Source organism: Canis lupus, chromosome 6, assembly GCF_011100685.1.
Source record: "Canis lupus familiaris isolate Mischka breed German Shepherd chromosome 6, alternate assembly UU_Cfam_GSD_1.0, whole genome shotgun sequence".
NCBI classification, from domain to species: Eukaryota; Metazoa; Chordata; class Mammalia; order Carnivora; family Canidae; genus Canis; species Canis lupus.
The window spans coordinates 39,270,168-39,294,849 of record NC_049227.1 but is presented as its reverse complement, the minus strand read 5'-3'; the positions used below and the strand labels follow the sequence as shown (position 1 = coordinate 39,294,849).

General features: G+C 64.8%; 1 protein-coding gene across 1 annotated transcript in view; it reads right to left on the bottom strand.

The window, feature by feature from the left end:
• PKD1 (polycystin 1, transient receptor potential channel interacting) overlaps positions 1 to 24,682 on the bottom strand; it is a 41,734-nt gene that overhangs the window by 14,830 nt on the left and 2,222 nt on the right. The window contains 15 exon segments of the mRNA NM_001006650.1: positions 436 to 585; positions 762 to 4,378; positions 4,927 to 5,057; positions 5,235 to 5,410; positions 5,598 to 5,729; positions 6,527 to 7,282; positions 7,721 to 7,968; positions 8,234 to 8,360; positions 8,749 to 8,864; positions 9,251 to 9,471; positions 10,629 to 10,821; positions 10,908 to 11,579; positions 11,841 to 12,010; positions 12,256 to 12,327; positions 12,445 to 12,516. Coding sequence (NP_001006651.1) covers positions 436 to 585; positions 762 to 4,378; positions 4,927 to 5,057; positions 5,235 to 5,410; positions 5,598 to 5,729; positions 6,527 to 7,282; positions 7,721 to 7,968; positions 8,234 to 8,360; positions 8,749 to 8,864; positions 9,251 to 9,471; positions 10,629 to 10,821; positions 10,908 to 11,579; positions 11,841 to 12,010; positions 12,256 to 12,327; positions 12,445 to 12,516 — 6,853 coding nt within the window.

Here is a 24,682-nt window from a genome sequence, read left to right as displayed (position 1 = left end):
TCCCGTCAGCGCACCTGCCGGGGGATCAGCCACACCGTGGTCCTGACCCGCCTGGAGGGCCCGGGGGAGGGGAGTGGTGAGCACAGGTACAGGTGGGTACAGCCCCTTCCTGTTCAGAAATGAGGACACCCGTGCCCTGGGGAGGGGACTGTTTCCTCACAGCCTTTGGCGCTGAACAGCTGCTCACAGGTGGCTACGGCGCCTGGGGCCCTGGGGCCCATTTGGGAGGAAACCGTGTTGAAGCAGGACACTTTGTTAAAGAGAAATTATCAAAAGCACTAACTCCTAATGAGAACCGGTAGCTTCCAGAAGCACAACATCATTAGTCCTTGCACTGTTTGGGGGCAGTCAGCCCTGGACACTCAGCCCTCCCTGTCCACCCCGGGGGCCCGGAACTCGGCCTTGCTGGTTCAGGCCCAGGCCAGCAGCACCCACCGTCTGGTTGGTGGCCTCCTCCTTCCGGCCGGCCTTCCACACAGTCAGGTTGAAGGTGTACTCCACGCCAGCCTGCAGGCGCTCCCGAGGAACGATGACCACGCTGCTTCCCCGGGGCCCGAAGGTCAGGGTACAGCCACCAGTCTCACTCTGCAGCCACATGGGGAGGAAGCGTGAGACCTGGGATGGCTTCAAAGCAGAGCCTGGCGAAGGCACAGCCGGGAGACCCCCTCCCTATGCTGGGCTCAGCAGCACAAACGACCTAGGGGCCGGGGCCGGGTGAGGGGTGGGGTGGGGACACATCCATGCCCCGCAGGACACCCGACCTGTGTCGAGGCCACACAGGCCCAATGGAAGCTGAGTGGTGTCTGGTCACCATCCTCTAGGTTGGGATCATAGGATTTGCTCCCATCCAGCACCAGATCCTGAGTGTCTGACCACACGCGGTATGAGCCACCCTCAACAATGGGCACCAGGCGCTCAGGCACCACAGTCACATTGGCTTGGATGCTCCGTGCCAGCGGTGTGTCTCCAAATGATACCATGAACACAAAGCAGTAGTGGCCCACAGGCAGTGCCAGCCGTGGCACAACCAGCTGGGGCCGGCTCATGTCCACACTGGGCAGGGCCACAGGGGCCAGGCGCCCAGGCCGCTGGCAGCTGGCAGCACGGTACACCTGCCAGCGGTACTCGGTCTGGTAGGTGACACAGTCGCGCAGGTTGACGTGGGCCTCCAGGTAGTTGCGCTGGGAGCGCCGCATCAACACCTGTGGGGGCAGGGCCACGTCCACCTCGGGCTCCCTGCAGGCCAGCACGTGGACAGTGACCGTGGCCTGGGCCACGAAGAAGCTCACGAGGTTGGAGGCATTCACCTCTATGCGGTAGTCCCCCGGCCGCAGATAGGAGTGTTCAGCCCAGGGCTCCTCCGTGTCCTCCACCACGGCCCCGTCCCCAAAGTCCCAGCGATAGGCCACACGCCGGGGACTAGGGCTTGTGGCGGCCTCAAACCGGGCTGTGCGGTTGGTAAAGCAGCGGCCACTGCGCAGCACCACATGCTGGATGGCATCCTGGACCTCCATCAGCAGCGTGAGGTTCACGCCGCCCAGATCATTGAAGGCACGCACGTGGATTTCCAGCAGCCCCGCGGCCACGGGGGTGTAGGTGACATCACGGCCCGAAAGGATGACCAGTGAGTCCCCCTGGACCTTTTGCAAGGAGAAGTACCAGGCGTAGGCCACGCGCGACCCACGCTGCACCCGGGCTGTAAAATTCCTCTCCGTGCCCGTGGGGATGCCCAGCTCGCAACAGTGGGGCACCTGGAGCCCACCCACAGCCTCGAGCACCAAGATGCGCACCTGGGCCTGGGCCCGGCTCACGTGGTTCTCAGCCTGGACGCTCACCATGTAGTCCCCAACTCGGGGGAAGCTGCGGGAGAAGCGGGGCCCGGGGAGCGCCTCCACAGCGGCCCCGCTGACCTGCAGATGGAAGCGCACAGCGGAGCCGGCAGCCAGCATGACCTGGAAGTGGACCAGCTGCCCCGGCTCCACCACCTTGCTGTCGGCCCACACCACCAGGCCCGCAATGGGCTCCTCCACCGTGAGCTCACGGGTGGCCGTGACCCAGCTGACTGCATTGGAGGCATTGAGCCGCACGGAGAAGGCGCCTGCGTCACGGAAGACCACAGCAACGTGCTGGCCACGCCTGCTGCCCCCTGGCACCGTCCAGCACCAGCTCACGTTGGTGCCTGAGTCCAGCTGTCCCCAGAAGGGCACCGCAGAGCCTGCTGCCACGAAGCCGCGGTCTATGTCGCCGGCCCGGATGCTGAGGCCACTGACCGGCACCTGCACAGCCACCTCGATGGTCACATTGGCTGAGCCCAGCCAGTTCGTAGCTGTCACCCTGACCAGGTACAGGCCGGGGCTGGGGAAGACGTGAGTGGAGGATGGCTCTGGGGTCTCCCAGCTCAGTCCTCCCTCCGGGGACCAGGTGTAAGTGACACCACTACCCCCAGCCAGCTCGGCACAGAGGGTGACGCTGGAATTGACTATGGCCGGGTTTGGGGAGGCGGCGGCAGCCAGTGCGCCCACGGGCTCCACGAAGTCCACCGTGCGGTTGGCCCAGGACGTGCCCAGCATGTTGGCAGCCCGCAGTTGGACGTGGTATGTGCCGGCCTCGAGCACGGTGAGCGAGAAGGCTTTGCCGCTGCCAGCCAGGGCCGGGCCGCCATCCCTCTGGGCGCTCCAGCTGTAGGAGATGTTGGTGCCGTCGCTGACCACGGCCTGCAGCTGCAGCGTGCAGTTGGTGGGGAAGCAGCAGCCGCCCCCACCCCCTGCCACCTGCAGCCCCTCGATGTGCCGCAGCACGTAGATGAAGATGCTGTCCTGGGCAGAGCCCACCTCGTTCTCAGCGGTCACGATGATGTTGAAGGTGCCCACGGAGCGGAAGGTGTAGGAGATGGTGGGGCCCCCAGGGATGGGCGTGCAGCGGTCACAGAGCACCCAGGAGTAGCGCACGTCGCTGCCGGCCTCCAGGGAGGTGGTGAAGCTCACGCTGCCGTTGAGGGGCACCACCGTGCGGCTGGCGTTGACGCTGAGCCCCTGCACGCGCCGCTGCACCGTGATGTTCAACCAGGCCTCGCCGCGGCTCACCTCATTCCACGCGCTCACCCTGACGGTGAAGTGGCCTGTGCTGTTGTAGGTGTGCTTGATCGAGGGGCCCTCGAGGCGCCCGCCGTCCCCCAGTTCCCACAGGTAGGTGGCGGGGTGTCCGCGGCCCACAGCAGAGAACAGGTAGGGCCGCTGCAGCTCGAGCACACCAGAGCCGTTGACCCCAATGCCCGTGAGCTCCACGGGCTCCTCCACTTCCACGAGTGCAGAGTCATTGGCGGCCGAGATGTTGTTGGAGACAGCGACCGTCACCAGGTAGGAACCTGGGTCCGCATAGGTGAACGTGGCCTCGGGGCCCCCAACACGGGGCGCGTCTTCAGGGCCAAAGTCCCAGGTATAACGGTAGGGGAAGGGGGGCCAGGCGCGAGCCACCAGATGGGCCTCATCCCCGAGGCGCACAAACTGCCTCTCGGGCCACAGGGTGACGTTGCCCACCTCGGGCTCCACGCAGACGCTGGTGAAGTAATGGGCCTTGTTCACATGGCTTGATAGGACCAACGCCAAGGGGAACGTTCCGCTCCGTGTGAAATTGTGTGTCACCGTTGGGTCCCCAAAGATGGTCGTGTTGGATGACCCATCCCCGAACGTCCAGTCAAAGATGTAGTGGGCAGGGTCCCCGGTGACGTGGGCCATGAACCAGGTGTGGGGCTGCACAGGGATGCAGGCCGCAGGCTCAATCCGCAGCACCTCCAGGACGAAGACGTGCACAGGCAGGCTCAGGGCCAGGTAGCCCGCAGGGCTGGACACGCCCACGGTCACCGTGTGGTTCTGTGCCCGCAGGTAAACGTGTTCCACCATGGCCTCGGGGCCCACAAGCACGGTGCCATCCCCCATGTCAAAAGTCCACGTGACGTTGTCTCCCGACTCCAGGGTGGCGCTGACCGTCACGGGCGCACCCTGTTCCACAGATGGGCTCAGGCTCACACTCAGGCCTCGGAGCTCCTCAAAGACGCGGACGCTGGTCCACGCTGTCACACTGCTAACCGTGTTGTTCACCTCCAGATGGATGCGGTAAATACCCCTCGAGGCATATGTGTGGCTGACCTCTGTTTGGTGCTGCGTCACAGCTGGGGAGCCATCCCCAAAGTCCCACGTGTACAAAATGCCCCCAGGTGAAGGCAGTGGGTGTGGGGAGAAGGTGACAGGCTGCCCAGCCACCAGGACGTGGCTTCCCACAGCCACAGCCACCGCAGGTAAGGTGGCGCGCACACTCACAGGCACTTGCTGCGTCAGGTTCTCAAAGGCGTTGGACACCAGCAGGGTCAGGTTGTACTCACCTAGGGGACAGACCCTAGTGAGGACGAGGCCAGGCCCACTGCCACCACCTGCTTGGCAAAGTCACCACCTAACCCCATGTGGCTGTGCGGTGTTGCCCCTTGGGAGGGCAGCACGGGGCCCCAGTTGAAACATGAAGGGACAATGCTCTTGGACCCAGCCCTGAGGGTCCTTGCAACGAGGAGGGGCAGGGTGCCATTAGCACAGGGCAAGACGCGAGGTGCTGGCAGGAATGAGAGGAGGACAGCAGGTGCCGGTGTGGGGCAGAGGTGGTGGGGGCACCGTGGTTTACTGTGTATTCTGTGTGGGAGGCCTCTAAAACTTGTAACCCCTTCTACCCCAAAAAGGATCTGACTAGGGACCAAGCGGGGGGGGGGGGTGGTCCGGTTTCTGGCCAGGAGACTGGAATCATGGGGCTCAGCAGCCAGTCCCCTCCTCACCCCCGGCCCCCCTCCCTCACCGTGTTTAGGGCCCCAGGCCATCAACCCAGACCAGATGGAGGGAGGACGGGGACTGTCCCCACAGGAGGTCGGTGGGCCCCAGCCCTCACCTGGGACAGCATAGACGTGTGTGACACTGTGCTCCACCAGCACCTGGGCCACCGTGGGGTCTGGGACCCAGGACTCATTGTATGGAGGCTTGAACTGGCCGAGCACCTGATCCCCATCCCCAAAGGTCCACCTGCCAGGGCAGCAGGCGGACAATGAGCAGGGGTGGGCGCACCCCCGCCCCCGCCCCCTCCCGGTATCCCACACACCGGCAGCTCCTGGCAGGTGGGGGCGTGGAGGCTGGGGGACTGCCCGGCACCAGCCCTGCCCGGCTCGGCCTGCCCCACTGCCTGCCAGGCCGCGCACTCACAGAAAGGCCACCTCCACAGCTGAGTCCACCAGCACGTGCGCGGCCAGCTCCAGAGTCGTGTTGGGAGGCAACACGGGTGGCACGGCAGACACCCGAAGGCCCTTCATCTTGTGCATCCGCTCCACGGTGACATTGTAATTTACGGTGACGTTGCTCACGTGGTTGGAGGCCGTCAGCTGTAGAGACAGGTAGCCGTGCGTGGGCTGCTGCAGGTGGCGGGAAGGCCGCGGGGCAGCGGACAGATCCCACCCTGCACTCACCCGCAGCCAGCCGGGCGTCCTCGGGAGCAAAGCAGAAGGGAAAGCAAAGGTGAGCGCCGCCCGCCCCCCCACGGCCCCCGCCCCCCCCGCACCCCCCACCCACCGAGAGCTTGAAGACGGCAGCACTCTGGTAGATGACGTTGAAGACCACGTTGTGGAAGGTCAGGGACTGCTTGTCATCAATGGTCCAGCGGAAGACCACATCAGAGCCGGCCTCCACCACGGGGCTGTACCTCTGCAGGAAGGGCATAGCATCGGCCTTTGGGGGCAACTCCACCCTCAGCTCAGGTCCCCCCACCTGGACACTCCTCCTGGGGGGCCTCAGGGCTGACCTCAAGACACCACAGGGGAGAAGGTGAGGGGCCGCGTGGTGTGGGGCTGGGCTGGGGCTGACACACACTTTGACCTTTCAGCCCCTCACTTTCCCGATCTGGAAAGCGACCCAGTACCAGCGATGGAAAGAGCCCTCCATCTCTGGACGTCCGCACGCCCCATCCCTGGGCTCTCCCCGGGCCCCTGAGTTGTGGACAGCACAGGCTGCCCAGGAAGGCCCGGCAGACTCAGAGGGCCTCGTGCTCAGGGATGTTCACCAAGGCGGCCGACAGACCAGGTGTGGCCGGGGTACGCCGAGACCACAGCTGCATGGGTGGAGGGCAGCTAGAGACGGCCCTTCCGACGGCCCATGTGTGAAGGCCGCGGAGCCGAGGGCTGCCCGGCGGGGAGGGACAGCCTGGCACGGGGCCAGCAGCAGGGCACCAGACCCTCTAGCCTGGTGGGAACACAGCAGGGGCCTCGAGAACACACGCAGGTTCGCAAACTTGCAACGGGCTTCTGGTGCACAGCGGCAGCAGAGTCAGCACCTTTACAGCCGCTGTCTTAGCAGGGCCTCTTCACTGACTCCGGAACTCACAAGCCACCTAACAGAACCCTCCGGGAAGCCAACCATGGAGCCTGCTGTCCCCAGAGGACGATCTGCGTCCTCCCCAGGGAGGGCCTGCCCTCAGCACGAGCACCTTGTCTGGCCTCACTTACCACCAGGACTCCCTGCAGCACACGGGCTTCGGGGCTGGGGGCGGCACGAAGGCCACAGATGGGCTCCTCGGCCTTGACCCGCAGGCTGAGGTTGGCGTGGCCGGCGCTGTTCTCCACCATGATCTCCACCGCGTGCTCACCCTCGCTGAGCCCAGGCAGCACAAGCACCGCAAACAGGGTGTCATTGGCCTCAAGAGTGCAGCTGGGTACCAGGGCAGCCACTGTGGCAGGGCAGGTGGCTTCAAAGGGTGCACTGGCATTGCCCCCAGGCCAGCGGGCCGTGGCGGTGGCGTTGGTGCCAGAGTCCACCTGGAGCACCAAGACTGAGCTGTTGGTGGGCACGTAGAGGCGGCCGTCGTGGGGGATCGGGTGGGCGACACGCAACCCAGCTACGGGGGAGAGCACGTCAAAGCTGCAGGACAGGTTGTGTGTGGACACGCTGTTGCCCACGGTGGCCCGGACCTCATAGCGCCCAGGCCGCCGCAGCCCTGGGTTGGGCCGCAGGCCCAGGAGGGTGGTGAGGCGCTCTGTAGCCACAAGCAGCCGCAAGGCACAGGCTGGGCCAGCCGGGGCTGCCTCCAGCTGAGCAGGGAGGTGCACCAGCCAGGCCGGGGAGGTGGCGGAAAAGTAGGGGGCCTCAGCCCCAGGGGCACCAAGTGCTGGAGAGCAGCACAGAAGGGCACCTGGTCCCGCGTCATGCTGCAGGGCGATGAGGTCACCAGGCTTCAGGGGCCCGTCCTGGCCACGGAAGGTGACCTACAGGAGAGGAAGGTAGGTCGTGTCAGGCCCTCCCAGGGGGCCACTGCGGGTCAGGGGCTCTGCAAGGGAGCACTGAAGCAGGGCCTCCAGCAGGTGGGCAGGTTCCACCCGGGCCAGCCCAGACTCTCACTCACAAGGGACAGTGGCACAGGCTCAGAGCGGGGGGTTTGGGGAGGCAAGGATGCAGGCAGGGGTGGGCCTTTCCTGGGCAGGCGTAGGGCTTCTGCAGATGCTGTGCCCAATATAAGCACAAACGGCCAAGGTGGCAGTTTCTGAGGCTGTGGTGCTAACCAGGGACACTGACAAAGCCAGGGCAGGGCCGTGGCAGGGGCTGGGGGGGCTCAGTGGAAGGGTCTGCAGTTTGTGTCTGATGGGGAGACCCAGACCTCGGGCAGCAGAGGGGAGGCAGCTGGCACCCAGGCCAGTGACACGTACTGAGTACTGGGAAGGAGGACCCGCCGGTACAGAGAAGAGGAACTCCCTCAGCAGCACACAGGAGGCCCCGGGGAGTCCTGGCCCAGACATGGACCCATTGGCACAGGCCCAGGGGCCGCAGGGGTCATCTGGTGGCAGGTGGATACTGGCTCTGGGGCACCAGCGTCCCTCTGGGGTGCACTCAGGGACTGACTCAGTCCGGCTCTCCCGGGACCCACTCTCAGGCTCCCTGCTGTTCCCTGGGGCCCCTGCAAGGAGAAGAGGTACGCTGGTCTTGCTGATGAGCCCGAGTCGGGGACACCCCCACCATGACTCGAGGACTTGCCAGGCAGCAGCCGGGCCCCCACCATCACGCCTCTCCCCCTCCTGACACTGGGTCAGCTGACATACGCAGTCCTGGGGATCCCAAGGCTGAGTGGGTCTCTCTATGTATGGCTGGAGGCCAATCCAGTAGCCATGGGACCAGTGCACGTGACAGCACAGACACCCCCCCACCTCCAGACAGAGTCCCACCTGCTTCTCCCACGGGCCGAAACACCTGCAGTCGCAGCTGGGTGGGCCGGCGCAGCTCCTGGGTGCCAAACTCAGCTGCAGTGAGGAAGGCTTCCCTGCTCAGGCCCAGGCTGGGGAACACCATCACCTGAGGGGGGGCAGGGGGCGCTGCTCAGCTCCACAGACCCCGACCTCCCCCGCCTGTCCCACCCTGGTCTACCCCACCAGGTGGGGCTTGACACTGTGGAGGACACTCAGGATGAAAAATCAGGTCGAAACCATCTGTGAGCAGAACTGCCACCTTGTTTTGTGAAAACCCCCACAAACACCCGAGAGAAGGCTCGGGAGTACCCAGAGCTTTCTTGGGTACTGGGGTGGGGCCTGCTGTCTGCGTGGTGGAGGGTCCCTGCAGCACCTCCAGTGGGCACACGGGGCATCAGGAAGGCAGGAAAAAGAGCTTGTTTTTAAAGAGCCACAGCAGCCAGTCTAAGGCTCAGGCTCCAGACTGTGTCCTGGAGGGCCTGGGGTCAGCCTACCTCGATAAGCTCCTGGGGGGCCGAGAGGGCCTCCTGCTGTGCCAGGGGGCTCAAGGGTCCCTGCAGGTCCCCAATGGGCGCTCCCACGAGGAAGTTCTCCGCGTCCCACACGGGACCTGGGATGACAAGGGTGCAATGAGGTCCTGGGCCCCGGAGGAGAGCGTTGTGGGGCCCAAGGCAGGGCCGGACCCCGGACGGAGCCACCTGGCAGGAGCCTCCCAGGCCCCGCAGCTTGGTCTGTCTCATCGGGGGCAGGTTCAGCTCAGCACAACAGGTGCTCAGCAAACACAGCGGCCATTGAACAGCTAAGGAAGGAGCCCGGGATGGGGGAGGTGACCATCTGGCCAGGACAGAAGGGGCAGCCCGGAGACCCTGCGTGGTCGGGGGGGGGGGCCCTGGGGGCGGGGGAGGACTGGGACTGCCGTGGGGAGCTCCCGCCCATGCTTCGGGGAGACGCCTTCCATCCAGGACAGGTGACCCCACCACCGCGGCCCCAGCACACCTCCAGGCCGCAGCTCGCAGACGTAGCTATGGGGCGCCGAGCACAGGTCCGTGTTGCACTGGCCCGCAGGCCCGAGCCGCACGCAGCGCTCGGCGGTGGCGGGGTGCGGCTCCCCGGGGAGCCAGTTCTGGCAGCTCTCGAGGCTGAAGGCGGCACCCTGCACCACCGGGCCCGCCTCCGCCCCCTCCACGGCTGAGAAGCCGATCCACACGTCCAGGCTCCTGCGGGCAGGCGGTGGGGGGACGCTCAGGGGCTCCGCACAGACAGCACCCTCCCCAGCCCTCCCATGGGAGCCCCTCTCCCCACTCTCCACATGGGGAAACTCGGAGGCTCGGAGACCCGGCAAGCAAGGCCACGGCAGTGTCCACACACACCCGTGCGTACAGGGCCGGGGCCCCACCCGCCCACACCGTACTGTGACAAGGCTCTGGGGGCAGGGGCGCCTGCGGGGCGCAGCTGGCTGAGCGGCTGACTCAGTTCCAGCTCAGGTCACCATCTCAGGGTCATGAGATTGAGCCCCCATGCTGGGCTCTGTGCTGAGGGGGCATTCTGCGGGAAAACCTCTCTCCCCCTGCCCCTCTTCTTCCTCCTTTCCTCTAAAATGGATACTAAAAATCTTCAAAAAAACAAAAACAAAAAAATCAAAAAATAAAATAAAAAAAACCTCCAAAAAAAAAAAAAAAGGCAACTCTGGGTGTAGCATTTGGGGAACAGAACACCTGCACATCAGCCCCCCAAACAGGCCACTGCCCACAGCTCTGCCCACGCGGGAAGACCCTTCTGGAGGCAGGGCTTATCGACACCTGGACAGGGGAGCACCGGGAGAGGAATGAGGTGCCACGGTCAGGGCCAGGGCGGGGGCCCAGCTACTGCCAGTTAAACGGGTGACCTTGGGCAGAGGCCTTGACCATTCTGGGCCTCAGTCTCCCCTTCTGGACAAGCAGGGCATGAGGATGCCCAGGGCATGATCTCATCGGGTCGGCCCACACGGGGAGTCAGGGGGAGATGGGTCTCGGCAGGCGCTGATGGCAGCGGGGGAGGGGTGGTGCAGGCTGCAGGGAAGCACATTTCTTCCGGGTCCAGGGAGGCCCAGGCAGCCTCCACGGTCACAGCAGCACCGTCCCCACCCCTGCCAGGAGGGGCTCAGCAGGGGACAGCGGGGTGAGCAGCAGACAGGACGTGTGGTGCTCCCCCACCCTCACCCCCACACCTGTGTGAAGAGCTGTCAGGAATGGTGTCCACCAAGCAGGATGTCAGCTGGACGCGGCTCCTCCAGCCACCCCCACCTCTCCTCCTGAGCCTCCTCAGGCCTCAGGCTGTCCCTACCCTGGCATTCTGGGGACCTCACCTCCCAGCCTCTCCAGGGGTGGGGGGGTACCTGGTGACCTGGGAGACCAGGAAGTGCTGGATGGCGGGACTGTCCACCATGGCCAGGGCGGCCCCAGCCCAGGCCCGGCACTGCTCCTGCGCCTGCAGCCAGGCAGCCTTCTCTGCCACCAGACGGTAGCAGTGCCCATTACCAGGGAAGATGACGGTGTCCGAGGGGCACAGCGGATGCACCACTGCGGGGTCTGCAGGTGCAGAAGAGGGCATTGATGTGTGTCCAACCGGAACTGTCCCACCCACTCCGGCCCTTGGGTGCGGGGAAGGCACCCACCTTGGGCTGGCTCCTCGCCCACAGCCACAATGCTGTATGTGGCTTCCAGGTCCGAGCCGCCACGATTTCGGATGCCAAACTTGAGGGTCTCATCGCTGCGCACCGAGGTGAGGCACGTGAGCTCCAGGGAGGCAGGGGCCGCCTCCACGTGCACCTGGGTCTCTACCTGGGCTGAGCCAGCCCCCAGGGCCAGCACAACAGTCACGTGATAGAGCCCGGGCAGCAGGTAGCGGTGAGTGGTGGCAGGACCAGCAATGTCCACCTTGGGGGAGCCATCACCGAAGTCCCAGCGTGTGGAGCTGACGGGCAGGGAGGCAGTGACATGGAAGGCTGCTGGCTGGCCAGAGGCCAGGGGTCCCTGAGGCCCCACCAGGGCGGCCCCTGGGGAGGCGGGGAAGATGTTCTGGAGGAGAGTGGGGCCCCCACACGCAGGGGCAAGGGCCAGTGGGGCGCCGGAGCAGAAGGGCAGGCAGGCTGAGGAGGTGTTGGGGGGCTGGGCGGCCCCGCACAGGCACCAGCCCTGGTCTGAGAAGGCCCCAAGGCCATTGCCAGCCGCAAAACAGAAGGCACCGCAGGCCTCGGGCGTCAGTGGGCCCTCGTGGGCGGCTGAGAAGGCCACCAGCGCCACAGCACCCGAGCTGTTGTCAGGGAGGCAGGCAATGTACTCCTCACCTGGACGGAGCAGACAGGCTGGTCCCCATCACGTCACCTCCACCCAACGGCTGCTGTCCCCACCTCCCGCCCCCTCGCGCCGTCCCCTTGGTCCAGAGGGCCTTCCTCACCCCAACCCGGCCTGTCTCAAGCACCGTGATTACTGTCCAAGCGCCTCTGCTGCCCGGGTCCCGCCTCCCACCAGCCAGGTAACCCTGGAGCACCTACGGGGACCTCCCCAGCAGGGAAGGCCCGAGCTGGCCCCACTCCAGCCACACTCACCACAGCCACCATCCAACAAGGGGACCCCGAGGAGGGGCTGGCCAGCTAGGGGGCCGGGCCCAGCACACGTGGCCGCCTCAGGCCGAACCACGTGAACCTGCTGCTCTTCCGCCCAGCGAGGCAGCCACGCCAGACCGCAGTCACACTCCAACGGGTTTCCGCTCAGGTTTCTGTGAGAGGCATGAGGCCAGGTGCTCAGCAGACGGCAGGGCAGATGGTTGGGGGGGGGTACCCGGACAAGCACAGCATCCCACCACCCCTGTGGCAGCCTACCGGGCCCTGAGAGAGCTCCAGTAGGCAAGCAGACAGTCCCCAGGGCCTAGTCAAGTGGGAAGGGGCACAGAGGCCAGATCAGGAGGGCAAAGAGGGTCACGGGGGAGGGGCTTGGCTAATGACACCCACCAAAATCACTTACATTTCACTTAAGTTAAATAAGTTAGAAAATATTCCTTCTTCTAGAGTTGAAATCTTGTTGTTACTGATATCCCTGGAAGAGAGGGGGGATACAGCAGGTCTGATGGGAGCCCCAGTGACCCACACGAGGACAGGCAGCTGCCACCGGCCCACCCCGCAGACTCCCGCGGCCCCTTGGGGGACCACTCACAGCTCTGTCAGTGCAGAGAGGTTTGCCAGGAGCCCAACGTCCAATGCCCGGAGCAGGTTGTGGGAGACGTCTCTGGGGAGCAAAGTGGTCAGTGATCAGGGCCAGAGCCCCGCAGGGCACAGGGCAGACCGAGGCCCACCCCACAGGCTGCTCTGGGGCTGGGCCAGGATGGAGGCTCCAAGTGAATGGAACAGGACAGGGCAGGTGGCCCCCAGGACTCCATCCACGTGCTGCGCCATTCCCTTTCTGCCCCGAGTCCCACCCCTGGCCCAGCAGTGCCACCCCACACAGGGTCCAAAACACACCAGGGCAGCCCAGGGGTCTCCAGGCCCGGGGCCCCGCTGTCACTGGCCTGGGGAGGGTCTCAGGATGCCCCCGAGACACTATGGAGGACAGAAGGCAGGTAAATGGGGAGGGGGCCATGGTGGACAGCCTCCTGTCATGGCTACGGGGACAGGCCACAGGGAAGAGCAAGGCGAACACAACCCCAGGAAACACACCGGCCCGGCAACAAGGTCACACACAGCTCCACCGGGAAGCACGAGGGTCGGGGATCACATACACAGGCTGAAACATGATGCGTGGCTGCTGCGTTGGAGTGGACCCTCCCGAGACCCGGTGACCCCGCGAGAACCCACGCAAGGACACAGGGACCAGGAGTCAGAGCCTGTTCTCCACAAACCACAGGACGTTCAAAATCAGACGTGACGGGGAGTAACCCAGCCGTGGGAAAGGAGCCCAAAGCCCAAGTGACAACATTCTGGAACCACATCGAGTGAAAGAATGCAGAACGGGACGCCCTTCTAGCAGCGTCACCGTACTGGCAGAGACAGGCATCAAAGCCACGGAAAAGCACGCGACGTCCACCCCTGCTGTCACCACGCCAGCGGAGCGCAGGCCAGAGGGCACTGGCCATTCTGGTGCAGGGCCAGAGGCCGCGGCACCCCTTCACACCCACCGCGGCCCGGGCCCCAGGGAAGACAGCGGGCGGTCATGGCCACGTTGACCCCTGGGGATACCCCCGAAAGCACTTGACCCCCAAGATGTGAACGTTCCCAAACCACGACCCCCAGTGCTGGCAATGCTCCCCCCACTGCCCGGGGAGGGTGGAAGCCCTTCAAGCAAGGCACCCCGCAGCCAACGACTCCACTCTCCCTCCCCGCCTGGACTCCTGGGGGCGTCCCGCTTCCTGGGACGGAGACCTGCGGAGCACCCTGACTTGGGGGGCACTTCCGGTCACCCGCTCCACCTCAGCCTCTCATCCCCCCAGGCTCACACACATGTCGGAGTAGCCCCCTGCCGTGGCCTCCACACCGACGAGGCCTGGGCCTCCCACCCGCAGAGCCCATGCCCTTGCAGGTGCCACTGCCTGCCCTTCGATGTCCCCACAACGCCTCTCAGCGGCCTGACCGCAGGCCCCCGAGACCCCCCAGTGGTGCAGAGGCCCGGGGTCCGCTGACGCCTCCTCCAGGCCCTGCTGACCTAGCTCCTACAACACTCAGATTCCCCCACTGCCCCAACCACAGCCTGGTCCCAGCACCCCCTCCCGGGCACCTCCCTGGCCTCCCGAGGCAGCCTGCCGCGCGTCCAGCCCCAACAGTCACCCTCTGAAACAGGGCCTGCTGCAGACACGGCAGGACCTGAGTCGGAACAGGCTGGTGTGAGAACAAGGTCCTCCTGGGGCAGCCGAGGCACTGAGGGCCGGCCCAGGCCTGGGCCTCCGGGCACACAGGCCCCCGGGACACAGGGGCTTCGCGGCTGGGATGCCCGGAGCAGCGCCCCGGCCTAGCCCCTGATGCCGCAGACCGTGTCTGGAACCAGGCTCAGGAGGCGACACCCACCACAGCCCAACCCCTGCTTCACCCTGCAGACCTGCCGGCCCCACAGGGTCTCACGGCAACCAGCAGGGGCTGCGGGCTGCACCTCCTCCAGGCCACCCTGCCATCTGCACTCCCCACATGGCCTGGGGGCCGGGGGGCACCCAAGGGGGGAGCAGGCCACAGGGGTGCCCGTCCCCCTGGAGGCGGGGCTCCCAGGGGTAAGGGGTGGGGGCGGGGCTGGGGAGAAGCCCCCCACCGCTGTGACCAGCACGCCCCACCCGACAGGTGGCAGGGCGCCTAACCTGGCAAAGTTCAACTTCCAGGCCAGAGGTTCGAAAGCAGCGCCAGCTTGAGCCCTTGCACATGCAGTGCAGCCCTCAGCAGCCCCCACCCCCGAACCAGCGGAGACACACACACAGGGGAGCCACGGAGCTCCTCCCCTCACCTGTGGGCAGAGCGGGTACAGCCCCTCAGCACAGGTGCAGGGGAAGTCCAGGTGCAAAATGCAGCACCCCCCCCCGTAACTCTTCCAACTAAGATCTAAAGAAAGTGCCGGAAAGGGGGGACACCTAACAGCTCCAGTCTTGAGAGCAGGTGAGTCCCTGAGTTTTCCACACCTGTTCTGCCCTCAAAAAAGGAGAAATGAGGTGTGCAGGGGCCGACAGACAGGCGCCCCAGGGGGCCTGGGGGGAGCTTCACAGGGGACAGTGGCAAGGGGGCTGGCAGGGGAGGGCCAGGAGGTGAGGCGGGGAGGCTGCCTCCCCTCGAGGAGCGGCAGGTCCCTGACCACGAGCCCTGCCCCATCCCAGCGAGGTGCGAGGTGCCGGGACAAGGCGCTGGTCTCAGTGGCCTCCAGGCTTCCCGTCCCGGGGGAGGGCGGGGACAGATACATAGGGAGGCGGGTGCCTGTGTGGGGCAAACATGTGCATCCGTCTCCACCCAGAACCTGGGTTCCAGGAATTCTAGGGCTGGAGACGCCTTCGGGGGCCAGGGAACGTGGGGCAAGGGCCCCCTGGCAGGGTCACCTGTGCCCCTCACCATGGAGCCCGGATTCCCCTGTCCCTTCCCACATGTCGCCGGGGACGGGGTGCTGATGGGCAAGGCTTTCTAGGGTACAATGGCCACTCCGCGCTCGACAGGCTCCCCCCGCCAGCCCGACCCCTCTCCCAGCGCTGGGTGGGCAGGCCAGGCCTGGGGGCCAGGGAGGGGCGGCCGGACTCCCACCCAACTGGCCAACCATGATGCTCTGGAGTGACAATGGCTGTGCCATGCGACCCTTCAGCAAGGCCTTCGCAGACCTCCTGACGGCTGAACTGAGGAAGAACCAGACGCCAGAGGCAGAGGATGCAGGCCCGAGGATGAGCACGGGCCTGAGACCCACTGGAGGTTCCCCGGGGAGCTTCCCAGCTGGGGCCTCAAGCAGAAGAGGAAAGAAAGAAGGAAAATCCCTAAAATGTTTTTCCACATCCCATTTTCTGGAAAATCCATCACGAGTGGCAGCTGCTGGGAACCGCCCGTGGTGCCTGAGAAAGCAGGGCAGCGGGCGGGAGGGGCCGGCCACTCAGCCAGCACCCACCCCCGCGCATCAGGACATCGCTGTCTCTGGCCTCCTGGCTGTGGCTCCCGGCCGTCCCCGGTGCATGAGGTCCTCCAGCCAGCTCTGCCTGGCCCAGCAGGCCCCGCACGTGGAAGGCCCCACCATCACGGTCACACGGTCATGGGTGCTGGCCACGTGCTCCCTGCACTTTCCTCCTCCCACCCCCCTGACGCTCACCTGGGCCTGGCCTGGCCCAAGGGGCCCAGAAAATATCAGCAGGCTCTCGGGGATCCTGCTCGGCCAAGGTCCCAGGCCCCAAGGGCAGAACCAGGCCGAGCCCCAGCCCCGCAGCCCACCCCAGGCTGTGGGAGCATCTGCGTGGGGCAGGCCACGGGCAACGGTGTCCACTGGGAGAGACGCGGAGGCAGAGGGGACATGGAGGGGGAGCTCTGGGGGTCACCAGAAGGGGGACATGGACAGCACGGTCCCACAGCCCCAAGGTCCTCAACAGCCACTTGTCCACATTTGTTCTGGCTGCCAATGTTCGGGGGGAATGCCAAGGAGGCCCCGGGCCAGCCTCCCTGCCCCCACCCACCCAGGTTTCCTCTGCAACCCCCAGGTGACATCATCACAGTCTGACACCCTGCCCCCATGCTGGGGTTCCTCACATCTTGCAACCACCAGGGAGAGACGCAGCAGGCCCAGGGAGCTGCCGAAGAGCCCAGCAGGGCTACAGCAGCAGGGGCTGGCCAAGCAGCGAGTGGCCGGCCCCTACCGGGAGGAGGGCCAGCAGCCTGGCCGGACTGCACCCCTCAGAGGTCCTGGGCCAAGCAGGGTCCACCCTCTGGCCAGCTAGATGCTCCCCAGTGCCCCCGAGGCCCACACGAGCAACCTCCAAGGATCCCAAGGCCAAGACTGGAGGGGTCAGGCCAGCTTAGGGAGGAGGTGGGTGATCTGAGGACCCACACACCACCAGGGCACGGGCACACACCCACGACAGCACAAGACACGTGTCCCCTCCCCAGGCACCAGGGATCAGGTTGAGAGGCTGGCCGTCCTTCTCCGCCCCCACCGCAGTGACCCAGCAGTCACTGGGGAGCCCAGGCTGTCCCCGTGCTGGGGAGGTCCTGACTCCCCCCGCCCTCCACACCAGGCATCCTCCTGAGACGGGGCACCAGCCTCCCTGCGTGTGCACCCTTGGGGTCCCCATCTGTCCGGGTCTGCTCCTTCCTGCTCCAAGCAGAAGCCTGGCGGGGGGAACCCTGCTTCCACCACAAACTGGAGGTGCCCGGAAGGTGCTCAAGGACCCCCATCCGACGAGCCACAGTGGCTCCCCCCTGCCCTCTCCACAGAAGGCTCAGTACCTGCGTCCTGCCCCTGCTCACATCTGGGCCCCAGCGGGGAGGGCTGAGGAGGGGCTGTACCCAGGGGAGGGGAAGGGGTCAGGGTGCAGGAAAGTGGTCATTAACAGCAGGTCTGGAGCGTCCGTGAGCCCAGGGCGGCTCCAAGAGCACCCTACCCTTCTAGAGCTGAGGAACTGGAGGCCCTAGAGAAGCTGGGACCCTGCCCTGCAGCCCTGACCGGCCTCAGTTTCCTCCTCTGCCAAGGAGAGGAGTGGCCCGTGTGCCCGCTCCCCAGTCCAGATGCTGGGCGGGGTCTGGGGGCCAGCCGGAGCCCCCAAGGAAACATCTGCACATTCCAGACGCATGTGGTCAGCGGCGGGGGCGAGTGCCAGGCCCCAGCCCATCACCCCCACCCCTGTGCTGGCCGCCGCACTGGAAACAGGGCTTGGGGGGGGGACTGGCTCTGGAGGGGCCGCTGCGGAGGTTATGTAACCCACTCCTCTGGAGCCAGCAGCTGCCTCCTCCCTCTGGCAGGACAGGACGGCCGTGCTGGCAGGAAGAATGTACCCCACTCCCTGTCTGGGGCCCAGGGCCCCGTGCTCCGCCCTCCATCACCGGGCTCCTGGAGACACAGCCTGGACTGGCCTCTCCTTCCCCGGAGACCCTGCTGGCTCTGGGGAGAAACAGGTTCTCCTGGGCCCAGCAGGGAGGACCCCCGACACCCCTGCAGGAGCCAGGCCCAGGGTGAAGGGGAGAGGCCTCCCGCTCCGCCCCTGCACCGTGGGCCGTGCTGGCCATGCCGCAACTCCCCGCAGCTCCCGCAGCACTGGGGGCCCCGCAGCACCGGGCCGGCCGCCGGGAGCACCGAGCCAGTCTGAGCGGAATAATCTCGCTCTGTTTTCATTCTGTCTATTTATGGCGAGCCAGGCTGGCTTCCAGGGCCGGAAACGATGATGTGTAAATTAATGAATTCGAGTTTAGGAAGGAGCGGATTTGAAGACAAACACACAGAGAGGGCCAGCTGGGGAGGGGGCAGAGGCGGGCTGTCCCCGGAGGGGCCCACCGGCCCGGGGCGGCAGTGAGGGGTTGTGGGGAGGAGAGGTCTGCCTGGGAACCTCCCAGGTACAGGAGGTGGCCACGGTTCCCAGCATTTTGGGGAGCCCCGCCACCCGAGGTCTGCCCTCCCACTACTGGCCTCTCACCAGGACGGGACAGCGATACCTCATGCGGGACGCCGCCTGCCCAGGGACTCCTGGGGACCGCAGGCCAGGCCGGGCTGGGCAGGGGAGCGTCTGACCCGCAGAAAGGAGACAAGGGCTGGGGTGTCCTCCACGCTGGGACAGAAAGACACTGCTTGGAGGAGAGATGTCCCCAGATCAACCTGCCCAGAGGCAGCCACCGTCAGGGCATTAACAAGACCAGGCTGGGGGCCCACCCAGGAGAGGGTCTGGGGCCACCCTTCAGGGCAAGGGGAGAAGGCCCGTACCCGAGTGTGTCCAGCGGCCCTCCGGGTGTGGCATCCCGCTCAGGAGATGCGCTCAGACCTGTCAGCCAGCTAGGGAAGGAGGGGAGGGCCATCCCTCCCACGGCCAGGAACGCCGCTGCCCACCGTCGCCTCCCCAGAGGCCAAAGGCTGGGCTCTCCCCGTCCGGGCTGGGGAGCTGGGGAGCTGGGGAGCTGGGCCGTGGCCTCCAGCTCTCCAGTGGCATAGGCGCCAGTCCAGCGTGGCTAGCAAGCCCATCACCCCCTCGTTGCTGGGCTGGAAGCCGCGGACACCAGGGCTAGAGAGCGGTTTGGAGGCTGGGGACCCCGAGGCCACCAGAGCTGTGAGCCCAGCCCCAAGCGCTGCCCCGGCCAGGAGGGGAGCTGCCTTCTGGCCCCGGCATGGGACCAAGCCCTCTTGGGGTGGCACCCGGGGCGAGCTGCACGCCCGCAGGGACAGCACACAGCCAGGCCCGGGCCCACAGGCCCCACAGGGAGGGAGAGCGCCCTGCCCACGCTGGCCCTGGCACGGCGGCCGGGCACCCCCGGGCCCCTGGCGGAGACAGCTGCCAAGCCACAGAGAACGAGGTGTTCCGGGAGAAAAGGCCGTGAGCTGCATTTTCCAGCTGCGCCGCGTTGGGCCGGCGGCTGCAGGCACGCCCGGTCGGTGCCCCGGCCACCCGGTGGACACGGCCCGCCTCGGCCGAGACACCCCGGCACCCCGCGGACAGCCGCCACCACCCCAGACGGCGGCAGGACAAACGCGATGTTTTCATTCCCCAGGGCTCAGCGGGTTGGGCCCGTCTGGGTTCCCGCTGCTGGCGCTGGCCGCTGCACAATGTTCTGGAAAGGAAAACGTACATCTCCACCCAAAATGGCTTCCTCGCTGGAAACCGAGCCTCAGGTCCCCTCAAGAGCCAGGGTCCCCGAGCCGTGGGAGAGCAGGGGGCAGCAGCTCACCACCTCTGGGGCGGCCCATGGGGGCGAGAGCCACTCCTGCGGGGCTGCCCGGCCGGCTGTTAGAACACGGTGGCCGGCCACCCTGTCGCCCGGGCCCAAGGCAGAGCACCGGATGGGGAGGAGGAGGCCCCCCTGGGACACGCCCTGGGCTCGGGCTCGAGAAAGGCCTGCAAGATGAGCCTGCAGGGAGGCAGGAGAGGGAAACCGAGTCTCGTCGACACCGGCGCCTCCGCCCCCAGCTCGAGTGAGGTCACCAGGGTGTGCCGCGCAGGACAGGGGCCCCAGCAGCAGGGCCGACGCGGGGAGCACCCAGGGGCTCTCGTGGCCCCATCACCCCAGGTCACAGAGCAAGGTGGACACGGGAAACCACACACTCTAATCACACCTTAAAGCCGCGCTGTGTCTCGCATCGGTACCTGAATGCATCAAAAACACAAATGCATAAACTAAGACCCAAACAGCAGAGGGACGTGCCAGGGGTCACGGCTCCCAACAGACACATGGCCCTGCGCAGTACCCACCTCTAAGGTCAGGGCCGAGGGGGCGGCAAGGCTTCCGGGCCTCAGGCCTCCCCACGGTGGGAGCCGAGGGGTGTGCAGGACCTCGCCTCCCAGGGCTCACCCGTGCCCCCCTACCCTGCGGTGGGAGCCGAGGGGTGTGACCTGCACCCCCCCATCTGGCATTTGGTCTGAACAACACGGTGACCAACACACGTGCTCAGGGCTCCTCTCTCCAGGCTCCTGCTCCGTCAGCAGGGCAGGAAGGACCCAAGCACCATCTCTGGGAGGCCAGTGCTTGGGACAAAGTAATGGGCTCTGAGGCCGCGGAGAGAACAGAGCTCAGAGGCCCCTCGGGCGACGCTTGCAGTCACTGCGGCCCCAGCACTGAGCCCTGTGGATGCGCCCACAACCCCAGAAGGGCCATCCACGCCTCTGCAAGTGAGGAGACGAGAGCTCGGGAAGGCTGAGTGACTCAGCCAAGGTCACGCAGGAAATGGAGGAGCTGGGATGTGAACCAGGTCTGATTCCAGGCCAGTCCCGACTCCTGGGTCTCCAGAACCAGACAGGAAGTCAGTGGGAAGAACCACAGCCTAGAGGGCCGAGGGCCGCCCGAGCAGGGAGCCGTGGGGAAGGGCTGGGCAGGGCAGGGCCGAACAAGCAGCCGAGGCCTGAGCCCAGAGCCCACCCAGCCCCCCTCCATCCCAGCCAGGGGTGCTCCCCAGCCCCCTTCCGTGAGCCAGGCCCCCTGCGCAGGGCCAAGGTATGCCCCAGAGTGGGATGACGCCATCACCTCTGCCGCTACTCACCAGCTGTGTGACCCTAGGGAGTAACTTAACCTCGGAGAGCCTCAGTTTCCTGCTCTGCAAAATGGGGCCAAGAGAGCTTCCAGCCCACAGCATCGTGGCGAGGTAGTGCGAGATAAAGGACAGAAAGCGCTTAGCAAGGAACCCGGCGTGTGGCAACCACGGAGGGAGAGGCTGACCCGGCAGAGGGAAGCAGGGTGCACACCCCCAGCTCTTTTCAGACATTTGGCTTTCCATACAGATGAACCTCGCATACTATAAAGGTCACCCTTGTAAAGCTCACAACTTGGCGGCTTCTAGTGTCTTCTCAAAGTTGTGCCACCAGCACCACTATCTGGTCCCATGACATTCTCATCCCCCGCAAGAGAAACCCCACACTCCTTGGCCATCCTCTCCGAACCCCTCCCCCACCCCAGCTGTACACGTTAGTCCGCCTTCTGGCTCCACGGAGTTGCCTGTTCTGGACATTTCCTACCAGTGAAATCATTCGGCACATGGCCTCTTGTGTCTGGCCTCTTTCACTTAACGTGCTTTCAAGGCTTATGTAGGTTGGAGCAGGTGTCAGGGCCTTGTTTGTGTCAACGGCTGAGCAGTACTCCAAGCGTGGGCCGACGGCCCTGCTCACTGGTTCTGCGGCTGCTAAAACACCTGTGCTGTTTCCATTTTCCAGCTACGATGAATCCTGCCACTGCAAACCTGGGTACAGATTTCTGTGTGGACAGAGATGTCCCCTCCCCTGGGTAGACACCTAGGAGGAGAACTGCTGGGTCCTACCGTGGCCCCACATTTCGCCTTCTGGGGAGCCCACAGATGGCTCTCCAGAGTGCGGCCCCATTCTCGGCCCCACCGGCAGTGGGTGGGCAGCCCGATTTCTCCACATCCTCCAAACACTTGCTACGATCTGTCTTTGGAGACAGCCATCCCCATGGGTGTGAGGGGTAGCTCGCTGCAGTTTGATTTGTGTTTTCCTGAAAGCCACATGCTGAGCATTTTTGCATAGGCTTACCGGTCGTCTGTCTCTTTTTTGGAAAAAAGTCTGTTCAGATCCTTCACCCATAGTTTAATTGGGCCCTTTATCTCATTAGCATCAAAAATACATAAAAACCCTTGTTGTTTCAATATGTTCCGGCTACAGGCCCCTCGTTACATAAAAGGCTCGCACGTGCTCCCCACCTGGCAGGTGTCTGGCAGGTGGGCTCGCCCCCATGGAGGCGGCTGTCCTCACCACTCCCAGGCGCCCCCAGCTCCTGACAGTTGCCGGTCCCGTGGATGCTCCGATGTTGGCCCCTTCAAGTACCCAAGTGTTGCAGGGGCAGCCAGAGGCTCCCCATTCACCTCCCTGCCCAGGAAGGGGCCCCTCCTACCGCGTGCCCTCCTGTCTTCAGCTCTGGCAAATCCGCATTCCGTGTCCCATTGGGAAACTGTGACACATGTGCTTTTATTCTGAATTCCGAGTGCTGGCCGGCCACACCGAGCAGCTCAGGGGACAGGACAGTGAGAGCAGCCGGGCATGCAGGACGCCCAGACCCTCCCGATACCCATCTCCACCCAGCAGCCAGTGTTCCGAGCCACTTCCACCTTGAACTCTCCAATGCTGTCCCCAGCAGTTCTCCAGATAAAGGCTCAGCCCCCACGCCTCCATCACCCGGAGCCTCGAGACTCCTCCAGGCTGTCCCTTGTCTGGGATGCTCTCTCTCAGACCTCAATGCACCTACGCTGGGGGTCCTTCCAGGCACCCCCTCCAATGCAGCCCCCTCCCCATCGCCTGTGTCTTTGGTTTAATATCAGCTTCACCGTGAAAACAACCTCAGAGACTCCAGGCACGGGGCCCAGCACACAGCAGCCAGGCTCTCTGTCTGGTGAGGGCTCAGGGAGGGGACCCTGAGGGCTCAGGGAGGGGACCCCGGCCCGTCCTCTAGGCAGCAACACATGTGGCACATTCAGCCTAACACGTCACGCACATGCCAGGCCCCGTGGTCTGCTCCCCACTGCCCAACCTCCCTCACGCCCATGTGCTATGTAGATGCTGGAGGCCAAGCCTCCCCCGTCACCCCAACTCTCCTGCCATTCAGGGGCAGAGGCAGGGAAGAGCGAGGCCCTAAGTACCCCCCAGGTGACAAAAGACCCGAAGGCCCTGGTATTTCCATCAACGAACCAAGTCCCTACTGAGTTCCTGCCCCAAACCGAGTCCTGGAGCAGTGGCTGAGGTCAGCAGCGCATAGCCCAAGAAGTGGTTGGCCAAGCACAACCTCTTCTTCAAGCACCTGACCCTGACCCATGATGGGCCACACCTCGAGCAGCACTGTCACATCCGAACTTCCTCTGCCGATGAGCATTCTAAGTCTCTGTCACCCTGTCCGACACTAGCCACCGGCCACAAGAGCCCCCAGAGTGCTTGAAGTGGGGTTTGCCACACAACGCAGCTCCAAACCAACTAGCAAACTACAGGAAACTGAGGGCAGAGACACACCAGATAACACCACAGAGGTTGACAGAGGCGTCGTCCAAACCGGGATGCCATCAGAGCCAGTTTCCACAAGTTGCATGAGGAAGGAGAGCGCTGAGGGAAAGTGGACACCTCATCGGAAGACAAAAGACTACTTGCGCTGTGTGGAAGACAAAAGACTACTTGCTTATTTGGATCCTAACTGAAACTACCAAAAACCCAGAGACAAGCCCAAACCTAAACATGCTGGCACAGACTGGGATCAGGGAATCACTCATCATCGTAGGTGTGACCACGGTGTGGCCACACACTCCAAGATGGTTTCACGTCAGAGAACGGGACAGCCAGAGTCTGGTTGGAAGACGGGTGGAGGTGTGGAGGCACAGGACGGAGGGCGCCGGGTCCATGAGGCTCAGCCCACGATTTTGCCCATTTCTGCCTCTATTCAAATTATCCACGATAAAGCTTTAAAAACGGGACAACAGGGGATCCCTGGGTGGCGCAGCGGTTTGGCGCCTGCCTTTGGCCCAGGGCGTGATCCTGGAGACCCGGGATCGAGTCCCACGTCGGGCTCCCAGTGCATGGAGCCTGCTTCTCCCTCTGCCTATGTCTCTGCCTCTCTCTCTCTCTCTCTGTGACTATTATAAATAAAAATAAAAAAATTAAAAAAAAAAAAAACAAAAACGGGACAACAGCAACAATTTGCTGAGTAACGTCACCTCTCTCGGGCCACCTCCAGCAGCACCGTTAACCCAGGCCACCCTGCCTGCCTGCTGAGGCCTGCAGTCCGCTGTGGGCCAGCCGTGGGCCTTCTACCCACGTCTCGTGCACCAAGCTGTCCAGTCTCAGGCGGAGGGTGGCTGTGAGACGCTGATGACAGAGGTACCAGGCCTGAACCCACCAGAGGCGGCCGCTGCTGCCACCCGAGAGGCAGGGCTGCTGGGGCACACCCTCACCCAGGATGCTCCCTGCCCTCTGAGCTTGGTCCCTCTGCCTTAGAGAAGACTCCCCTACCTCCCTCTCCCTGAGGACGGGGCCTGCAGGGCTGACCAGCAGAATGGCTAGGGCAGCCCACGGAGCCCCGACGGTGGTTTGGGGGACGAGGAGAGGGCCCATGTCCCTTGGGTGCCTGGTCCCCAAGTTCCAGAAGTCTCCCAGAGGCAGCTTCGGGGCGTAAATAACCGTGTGGGGTCTACTCTGCTCCCCATCCACCTGTGTCTCAGGGCCCCACCTCAAGCTCAAAGGGACCAGCAACCCTGGAAATCCTGCTGGCTCAGGCCGGGCCAGGCCATCAGCTCCCAGGACCTCCAAACCCAGGAACGGAGCCTACGGGGACACAGGCAACAG